The 9,876-nt window shown below is 41.4% G+C and overlaps 1 protein-coding gene across 6 annotated transcripts in view; it reads right to left on the bottom strand.

Moving 5' to 3' along the window:
* Positions 1–2,459: 2,459 nt before the first annotated feature.
* DENND5B (DENN domain containing 5B) overlaps positions 2,460–9,876 on the bottom strand; it is a 117,223-nt gene continuing 109,806 nt past the window's right edge. For all 6 annotated transcript variants that reach the window (XM_054847926.1, XM_054847917.1, XM_054847934.1 and 3 more), the window contains 4 exons: positions 8,550–8,632; positions 8,258–8,384; positions 7,273–7,447; positions 2,460–6,405 (listed from right to left, as the gene is read on the bottom strand). In XM_054847926.1, coding sequence (XP_054703901.1) covers positions 6,222–6,405; positions 7,273–7,447; positions 8,258–8,384; positions 8,550–8,632 — 569 coding nt within the window. In that variant the 3' untranslated portion in view covers positions 2,460–6,221. The remainder of the gene's footprint in view (positions 6,406–7,272; positions 7,448–8,257; positions 8,385–8,549; positions 8,633–9,876) is intronic.

The raw sequence follows: 9,876 nt of genomic DNA, 5'->3' as shown, positions 1-9,876 counted from the left end.
TGTGCTGTGCAAAGATTGGGATGTCTCTTGCATTCTCTCTCCATGCCTGCCTCTCGCTGGGAGAATAGATACCCTGTGATAAGCGTTTGAGCTCCTCGGGAATTACATCTGCTGCACGGTCCTGCCAAACACACTTTGCAAATAAAACTCAATTGTTCATTCACCATGTTCTCTTGTTTAGCACTTCGCTCTACAGCAAGGCTCGAACACCCGTGGCCGGGTGAACAGAGCACTCCACGATTCACCTGTTTGAACACGCTGCTCTGGCCAGGTCTATGAATAAATGGATCACTTGGGGAAAGGGTCATACAAAACCAAGGGGTCTGTACTGGGGAGAAGAGAGTTATTTTCTACAAAGAGAAAGAATTACAAGTTTTGGCTGTTTTCTATGTTTGCCCCTTGTGCAAGACAAGTAGACTTGCACGAGTCTTGGAAAACCACTACAAGCAGATTGTAAACAATGTTTTACAGATTACTTTGTTACTCATATTAGAGTAACTGGTCTGAATATTTGAGCCTCTCTGATATAAACCACAATTATTTTACATTTGTGGATCCCACTGAATTAATTATTGAATGATAACAAGGTTGTCACTAGATCACACAGCAATGAGGTGCTTTACAGCAACATCCTTTGAAAAATATGCTGTGGGTAAGGATCACGGGGGGCAGGGGCGTTGTGCTTTTTCCTTTTTTATTTCCCCTTTGAGGCAGAGGTGGGCTTGGTTAAAGGAGAAAATAATTTGTCTGGTCACATCCTCTTCTGACAGAAGAAGTTCTTTCAGAGGAGCTGAGATGCCCTGTGAGGTCTGCGGGGAATATAGACGGGCCCATTAAAGTGCCAAGCTTTCCTGCAGGACTACAGCTTTCCACTGACAAATCAGCTTCACAGTGGCTTCAGCAGATAGTTTACCTTAACCAGCTACCAGATAGCGGAAAGTACAGAAATTTTCCCATTCCCTTCACATCCTGTGCTGAGCTCAAACCAGCTTATACGTGTGTGTGATGGAATAGCAGGAGAGAAAATAGGAATGTCAGCAATGAAATGCTCCCTGACTGCCACGACAGGAGCCTCAACCTCTGAGCTGATGGGGTGACAGACGAGAAAGCAGCTCAAGCTTAACTTGAGCACAATTTATTCCATCAAGCTCACCTGAAATGCTGGAAAGGGACAAACTACAGCTATTTCAACTCCTACCCGTACAAGTTTCCTCAGACAGTTTTCTTCTACTTACCCTTTGCAGAAAACATTGTAGTGTTCCCAGACTGCATCGATGACAGCGCAGTGAGGAGGAAGTTATTTGCACTTCCTCATCTGGACAAGTTCAGTCCTGCTTTACTTCAAACACTTACTGCCTTTAAGATGTCAGATCCCACTATTTCTAATTTACATACTTAAGCCTAACACATTTAGTAACGAGGTGTATCAAGCATGACCACTCCTACTGAAATTTGACCACAAGCAGCTCTGTGGATTTTATTCACATTTAGGAGATACTACAATCTTGCTGCTACGCTGTTGATAAACATCAGTATCATCAAACAATGTGTTTGAGGATTTCCACAGATACGGTCCCAAGCTCTGAAACTTTCAGTCCTCTCCTGAGATTCTCTACCCTTTCAAAACCAAAAGTTAAAATGAATGAACTGACATGCCTCACCTCACATACACCATGCACGCACACAGGCAGGAAACTGCATTTCAACCATGCAGGTTTCAAAATTTCTCATATTTTTGCAATTGCAGCAGAGCTACAGCTGGGAGGGACAGGGTGGGGGGAATTTCTGCAAATCCAGTCCAATTTAGAAAAACCTTGAATTACTAAGTAGAGTGTTTCACTGTCATTCTTTTGCACCTTTTTTGTTGCTAGCACCCACCTCTATCAACCTCTGTCCTTATGGGACATGCTGACAGGCTGAGCATAAGTTGTGGGCATGAGTTTCATTCCAGCTTTTTAACCAAGTTCAAATATCAGAGCAACCCTTGTGAAGGGAGGAAAGAGACCCTCGGCTGCAGTTAATCCCGTGCTTCTCATTTTGCTGCCAATAGGATCCGATGCCCCTTCTCCCCACTCCTGCCCATGCGCTCCAGGTACTAAGGGAGAGCAACCCAGGCTGCCTAGCAAACGCCACCCTGCTAAGAGCTAAACTTCACTGCGACCCCATTTCTTCCCTTCGATCAGCTGCACTTTCCCCCTAAGCCTTGAAAATGAAGAGCTGGGCAAGCTGGGCACAGTCAGACTTTTGTGCCAGGAGAGGCAGAAGGGCAGGATTTGAGAGGGGACCCTCACACCCCCTCTTCGCTCCAGCAAGCTCCCAGCACCAGAGAGTCACTGTCAGCTGAATCTTTTTGTTCGACTTGTTCCCTTTAGGAAAGGTGCCCTCCAGGTTCAGATCAGCTCTTCGGCTTGAGACTCAAATCTCTCGGTTCCTCTGCAAGGAGAAAGTGACACCAACCGTTATTCTCACAGTTTTATTTGTAAAGGACATAGCATGAAAAGCTGTATTTCAATGTACTTCAAAACCTGAAAAACTCATGTCAGTTTGTGATATGTATGTTAAAGTGCTTGATATAACAATACTTTTACTAATGTTGTCTTGAAAATAATCCAGTTCTTACTCAGTTAGTAATAATGTAAAGACAAAATATACTTAATGGAGACATTTAAAGGTCATTTTAAGCTATACAGGGCACATTTGTACATTTCAAGTGTAACATACAATACTTCCCCTTAAGATGCGCACCTTCATTTGATTGAAAGAAGGAATTTTCTCAAATATGCCGTCGCACAACTATTCTAAAAAGACATTTTTGAACAATGATATCTAATGCACAAACCAACTCGGAATAAACATGAGTAGATTTTTCACTGAACAGTAGAATTTCATTCATTTCAGAGAATTATAAATACACATTTTGTACACAGTGAGGCATTTGATTCTCTGACTCCCTTGAGTTACCATGCTGGGTGTTAGTACAACAGGACTATGCAAACTCAGACATCTGCAGACGGGTATTGGATAGGAATTTCTTTTTAAGAAGCAGATACAAGAGAGCTTTGGTCTTTTCCAAGATTCCCTTTCTCAACCCATGAAGGTGCTTTAACACTGAAGTAAAAACCGTGTTAGCTTAGAAGAATCCTGATGGGTTTCTCACCATTCTAGTGGGTAGAATGATTTCTGTAAACCTTACAGAAAAAAACCTCACAGTTTCCAATAAACAAAAGTAGCCTACTAAAATAAAAATAATCATACATGGTAGAATAAAAATTCACTACGAAGAACTGTACTCCCAAGGCTGTCAAATAACTAGTCTTCTAGGAATCTGAGGCACTCAGCTGTGCCCCTTTCAACATATCTTAGGGTGTTTTATTGCCTATTAGACATACATTATTTTTATTGTATTATTATTAATATGATGCAAATCCTGACAAAACCAAACAAGTCAACACTTGCCAAAAAAGCTGACATGAAGTTGTGTTAAAGTTAAGTGCTAAAGGTTCCTTAATGTAGTTTGAAATGGGGGAAGGCCCTGTTTTGAATTTTAAAATTTCTCAGGTTTTGACTTATTTTAACTTAAGAACAACTTTATGTGGTTATTGCCCTTTTCTCTCCATGTGGTTTATTCATCTATGCTTGACCTTTAGAGGTGCCCACATTTCTACTTTATCCTGCTTGCACTTAACCCGTGTCTTGTTGGATAAATATTACGACTGCTTAAGTCATAAATAGTCTTTGGAGAAGTAGGCAGCAGTATACTTTTGAGAAGTATCCAGCTAGCAAATGCAGATGATGCTGTGAAGAAATCCAAGGACTAAAGAGGTTATTATTTCAGTAAAATGACAGTCACTTAGATGGGGTTGGGCGTGAAAAAATCATGTATAGCAGTCATTAGACATAAAAGGGCTGAGCTGTAATAGAAATCAAAACATCCTAAGCAGTCATTACCAAATAATGCTGCCACATGGTTTCTGGTGCTAAATGTATAATTTACTGATAGAGTAAAGTACTCGGGACGCATTTTCAATTGCTGCTGAAGGGTTGTCGTGCATCTTCTGCTGACTTTAAGCAGACTTGCCTGGTCAGACTGAAAACCATAACCCTCCAAATTTCACATTTCTGGAAACATAAGAGAGATGTCACACAGCCGTGGGCTCTGGCTACTAACTCATGACACCATTCACAACCTTTACACTAGTTACTCCCGCCCACAGCAATGACATGGCAGTGCTGCCTACGGTATTTGGGACAAGTTTAGTCAGTATAAGGAAATACAAGCCCAGGAGGAAAGAACAGTTATTAAAACTTGGAACCCTCATTAAAGTCAACGACTCCCTGACAGCGTTATTTTACTTCTTTCTTAGAAGTAAAAAAAACCTTCTATAACATAAAACTCTCCCTTCTAATGTAACAAAGTCACATGAAGAGCTTTCTTCTGGCTGGGAATATGATGTGAAACTTTGACACTAAAGTGAATGCTGTTATAACAACTGGACAGCAGAAAATAGAGAAGCTTGACAAAAGGCAGGTGAGAAAGCAAACCCTAATTTTCATTCCTCTTTCCTTTTCCTTAGCTCTCATCCCTCTCTCCACCATGTGCACGCTATACCGAGACCTGCCACTCCCCACCATTCCCAAGTCCTTCCTCATGCCATGTGAGAGCACAGTGCAAGGCAATACGCTTACAGCACCAGTTAGGGGCCTTTCCCAAGCCACAGCTGACAGTCAGAAATCCACAGAAATCCACGGACAAAATGGCCAAGATCATAGGGAACAGACAAGTGAAAACAAACACCTATATTTAAACTAACCTCCAAAAGCTAAAACCAGATGAAGCTAACTGTGCTGTCAGATCCTTCCAACTCCCATCCACAAGAACGGAAAATACACTCCATATTTGCTGCATGGTATCCACAAGATGATTTTAATGTAATCTATTGTTAATTTTTTAGCATACAGGATTTCAGTTGCTCCCAGTTCCTCTTTAAGAGCTGTATCTATATATACATGCTGTATTACTAACACATTAACTGGAAAGTGTAGGAGAGGAGCCTCAAAATACCAAAGTGAGATGCTTTTTTCCTCCTTTAGCTTCATTCCTTTTTTTTTTTTTTGTAGCTAGATAATTTAAAGAAAAAAGTAATCAAAGATTCTGTACTTCCTAGGAACACTCATTCTGTGGGATAAAGGAAGACTCATAACCTGTCAGCATTTCAAAACCAGCTGATACAGTTCAGTAGCACAGCAACATCGGTGTTTGTAGCTCTACAGCAATGACTCTTCTCAAGTATAGCAAGAATTTGGTATGAACCAAATTCCTCAACATGGGGGAAAAAAAAAAAAAGTCATCCGCAACACAAACTGGCTGAGGGCAAGGGGGAATCATCAGAACATCCAGACAGGCAAGGGACACACCGAGCGAGTCAAGCAAGACATCATTCCCCATCTCAGGCTGCAGCAGCACCACTTAATCAGGTGTCTCATACTCTCAGGCTCCGAGGCTGACAGCAGTCCTCCTCTCCAGGGTTCAAGCATTTCAACACTGTCTCCCCTTTCGGAGATCAACAGAAGTGACACAAAAGACCTGACAGAAAAAAAATGATGACTCAACTTCCATGCAAGGGTTGAGTCTTCAAACAAACAAAAAACTAAGAGAGACCATGTACAGCAGGGTAAACCAGCATATGCTCACAACGTTTCCAAGAGTGAGACAATCACAATGGCTACATAAGAATATTTGCTGTATTAATTTGCAATACCTGAAAAAAGCCCTGCTGAGTTTGCGCCGTATTTACACAATGATTGGCTTCTTCCTTGCAAGCAAGTAGCGGCATCCCTTCCCACCTCAGTCGTTCCCTCCCCCCCGTCCTTCCCCTGGGTTTAAGCTACTCATAGTCAGAACAAGAACATTCAGTCTAAGAAAAATTTCTTAGAGTAATATAATTTCTTAGAGAAGATAGCATATTTACACACATCTAACACATGAAAATACTCTATTTTATACTAAATTTCCGTTTCAAATAAACTACAATACTGCATCTTAGCTTTCTGCAGCTTTAGAGGACAGTCCCCATCGGGCACAAACTGGGCTTCCCACTCCTGCTTCAACCGGCAGCTTTGCCTTACAGTGGTGCGCTACCATCGCGTTCAAGTCCTGACAGGTCTCCAGTTGTGGTTTGCTTGCTTGAGAAAGGAATAATGAAGTTCTCAGCAAAGCCATGCTAAACATCCACTCCTTTAATGAGCGATCCTTCTAGGATGATGTTGAAATCTTGCAGTGTCTGTAGGACTCGAATAAGGGAGTTGACAGTCATGCGGTCCCGTAGGAGAGCGTTCTCCTCATACATCCTTGTAATGGGCGGGCACTCTGCCAGCAAGGGGATCCACTGAGAGAGCAAGTGGTCCCTGCAAAGGGGATGAAAGGAATTATTTTAGCACCAAGTACAACAGATCTCAAACTGAAATTCTTCTCCAAGAACACAATCCCAAACATGCAGTCTCTTTCTGTGGGTGATATATGTTGTTTCCACATAAAAGTTTCCTGTGTGATCATAACCCTTGATTTTGTTAGTAAAATACAGGTAACTGAACATAGCATAGGAATGAAGGTGGAAAGATATCAGCAGAATTGGACAACTGACTTTGGAAGAATTCAGCAACGTTTTCAGACCATGAACAGGGAAAGTAAAACTCAGGAAAAAACAATAGACTGTTTTCCAACTGATTTTCCATGTATCCAGACAGACAGGACAAAAATGGCACTTATTTCTAGACACACAAACTTCCACCTTCCAAAATACAACTAAGCCCCCCCTGACCCTCCCTGAGTGCAAGACAGAAAGCATCCTATTAGGAAAGAAAGATTCATCTAGAATAGTTTTGTTAAAATTGTATCAGACATCTCATTTTCATAGACAAAGAGATTCAATGAGGATTTAGAAATGCACCAGCTCTTGCAAAGGAACTCTGCATTCCCAAAGCCAGCACTTCATCAAAAATACAATTTCAAGACACATTTCATACATATGACTGTCAAGCTAACAGTTATAAAAGAGCTCAAAACATTTTTAGCAGTTTAGACACTAGCCATGTATCATTACTGCTTCTTTGCTCCAATTTTTCATGTAGTATTAAAGCTGCCTAAAATAGGTACTGGATAATAGATAGGTATGAGATGTCTTAAAATGGAAAACTAAAGATAATAGAAATGGTGTAAAAATATTCTTTTAGTCTAAGGCAAGAGGACACATTTAAGGAAGAGCAGTTAAGTACCTTGTCCCCAGGCAAACCAGAATTTGGAATTTGCCGTCCTTTCCAATGTTCCTTGGAGCTGTATTGATGGCATTCACATAATGACAGAAGGTTTTGCATGAAGATCTCTGAAGCAAAAGGGCCTCCTCGTTGTCTCCAATCTGGTCACTGGTTTCAAAATAAGCAACAGCTTTCTCTGTGGTAGGAAGAAAATCAGAACCCAGTGAGCAGAAGTACTTCATTGTGACATAGAATTACGCAAGGGAATCCTTAAAAAAAACCCCAACCTGCCAAGAGCTATTGCACAGTTTATATATGGATTTCTGACTGTGAAGACCATAGGTAGGTGGTGATCTCCACCTTTGCTACATAGCAGTGGTCAGCAGACTGGCCGATTTCTAATACAGTTAGGTAACATCAAGGAGCCGCACCAGAGTACCTATCAATGGTTTCATTGTAAGTGATACCATCAGCTTTGATTTTTCACCTTTTCTGAGTAAGCACTTACCCTCAGGCTAAGTATCTCAACTTGCAAGCATCTTTTAAGGGAATAAGTATGTCTTAAATAACCACAACATAGGCCTACAGATAAGCATCACCAGAAGACCAGTGCAGTGATTAGGAGAGTTCTCATAAACAACTAGAAACCTGAACCTTTCACTCCCTGCCCTTTCCCAACTCTCCCCCTAACATCAATTGCTACTCTACCCCAACCTCCAGCCTACCGTCCTTCTGGGTAGAAAAGCAGCTGCTTGAACGTTCACTATGAATAAATGACTAGAATTTGAAGTATTTTTACATTTCTGCACAGATTCACACTCATTCCTTATACAGAGTTGAGTATGTCTCATTTTCCATCTTGTTTCTCATTGACTTTAAGCAACCTGAAGCAGGTGCTAGGCAGAAACAAATGGCACCCTAGCTGACGAGAATCCAAGGTCTGTGTGTGAGCAGTCATTTTGCCCTAATCTTTCTTCTTCTGCCTCCAAATCACATACCAGCTTACCTATGAAATCCCAGATGAAGACATTCTTATGAAAAATGCGAGCTGATTTGAATCCGTGGTGGAAGACCTGCTCCAGTGCTGCGACCAGACCGTTTTCTCCACACAACAGAATGGTAAGGCTCCCTCTCTGTGGGAAAGGGAGAGTCTGTAAGGACAACTTGCCTTGTTTGTATGCCAGAAGCTTCAAATCTAAAGGTTAACAGTCTCTACTGGTGCTTCAGTTCCATTTCTGTTTATAAAAATATTTACATGCATTGTAGATACCAGGCAAGTAATGAAAAGTAGGAAGTACCTCTTTCTCTGGCTTGTGAAAGTGTTTCACAATATTGTTCACGGCTTCCCCAATTCCCTCTTGGATCTGTCCCGCATTAGGCTCTGTGAAATGATGGAGAACATACTAGCTGAAGATACCAACTTTAAAACATGCATCAAACTCTCACGATGACATAACTTGAACTGGAGAAATTACTCTGTATCTTTAACAGAGTTCAGGCAATCATTTGTCTTGGGTAAACCTGAGCCTTAATTACAAGCAACTGATGAACAACCCTGGAATAGTCAAATAAATCACCCTACTTAAAAATGTACAACCCAAGGATCTGGCTTGATAAATATTTTATTTGAGTTAATCACATCTTGCTCATCACACAGAGTGCAGCAACCCTCACACGAAGAGACAAGGGCTGAAAGGTTGTAGCCCAGTCAGTTGACTCCTACATAACGGAGGCCAGAAAACCCAGCACTCATTAATTTTTGACTTGAACCCACAATGTTTTATTGAGCCAAAACAACTACCTACTTTAGGCACATGTCTAGTCATTGTACCAGTGTGAGGGGCCACAGGCAGAGAATATTCCTTATTAATGGTTCCAAGACTAAGTTATCTTCTGTATTAAGATGTATGTCATGTTTCTGCTCTCAATCTGTTTAGCTGTATGCCTCTGCTACTAAATCATGCTATGCCTCCACCTGCTACCATCTCATCTTCCTATGCAGGTACCTGCAGAAACTTATCTAGTCCCTCATTCACTTTCTAATTAAAACAGACTGAACTTTTAAAACTTCATTTTAAGCAGATGCTTTCCAGACTTCAGTCATTTTCATGGTTCTTCTATGAGTCCTTTCTAGTTTTTCAGACATACATGGGTTGCTATTAGCTTGTCCTACAATTGTTATTTTGGAAGCATGGAGTAATTCAGTATCATTTCAGTACATGATACTAACAAGTCTAACACAGACCCTCATGTAGCTCACAAGACAAGTGAATTATTGGGCCTTGCTGTTCTCAGACCTACAGAAATGCTTGGCAAGTAGCTCTGGTGCCCACTCCTCCAGCTAATACGGACTTACACACGTGAAGAGCTGCAGTGGTCCGGCAGTGGTTTTTAAATGCTGCATTACTCTTGGAGGCTAATCTTTCCTTGCTTGACATTTCAGCAGTCATGTCCTCTAATTTTACAGGAGCCGGACAGATTTATGAACAGGATCTACACTGTGATCATCCATACGCTTTAGTGGAAAATGCCTCACGTGGCCCTTACAGTTCCATGCCCTGTTGTAGCCAGATGCAGTTAGTCATAAAAACTAATTTTAGGGACGTGAAGTTGATGTCCCCTCGG

Source organism: Grus americana, chromosome 1 (genome assembly GCF_028858705.1).
Source record: "Grus americana isolate bGruAme1 chromosome 1, bGruAme1.mat, whole genome shotgun sequence".
Classification (NCBI taxonomy): Eukaryota; Metazoa; Chordata; class Aves; order Gruiformes; family Gruidae; genus Grus; species Grus americana.
Note: the sequence above shows the minus strand (reverse complement) of the source record. Positions and strands in the feature narration are given on the sequence as shown.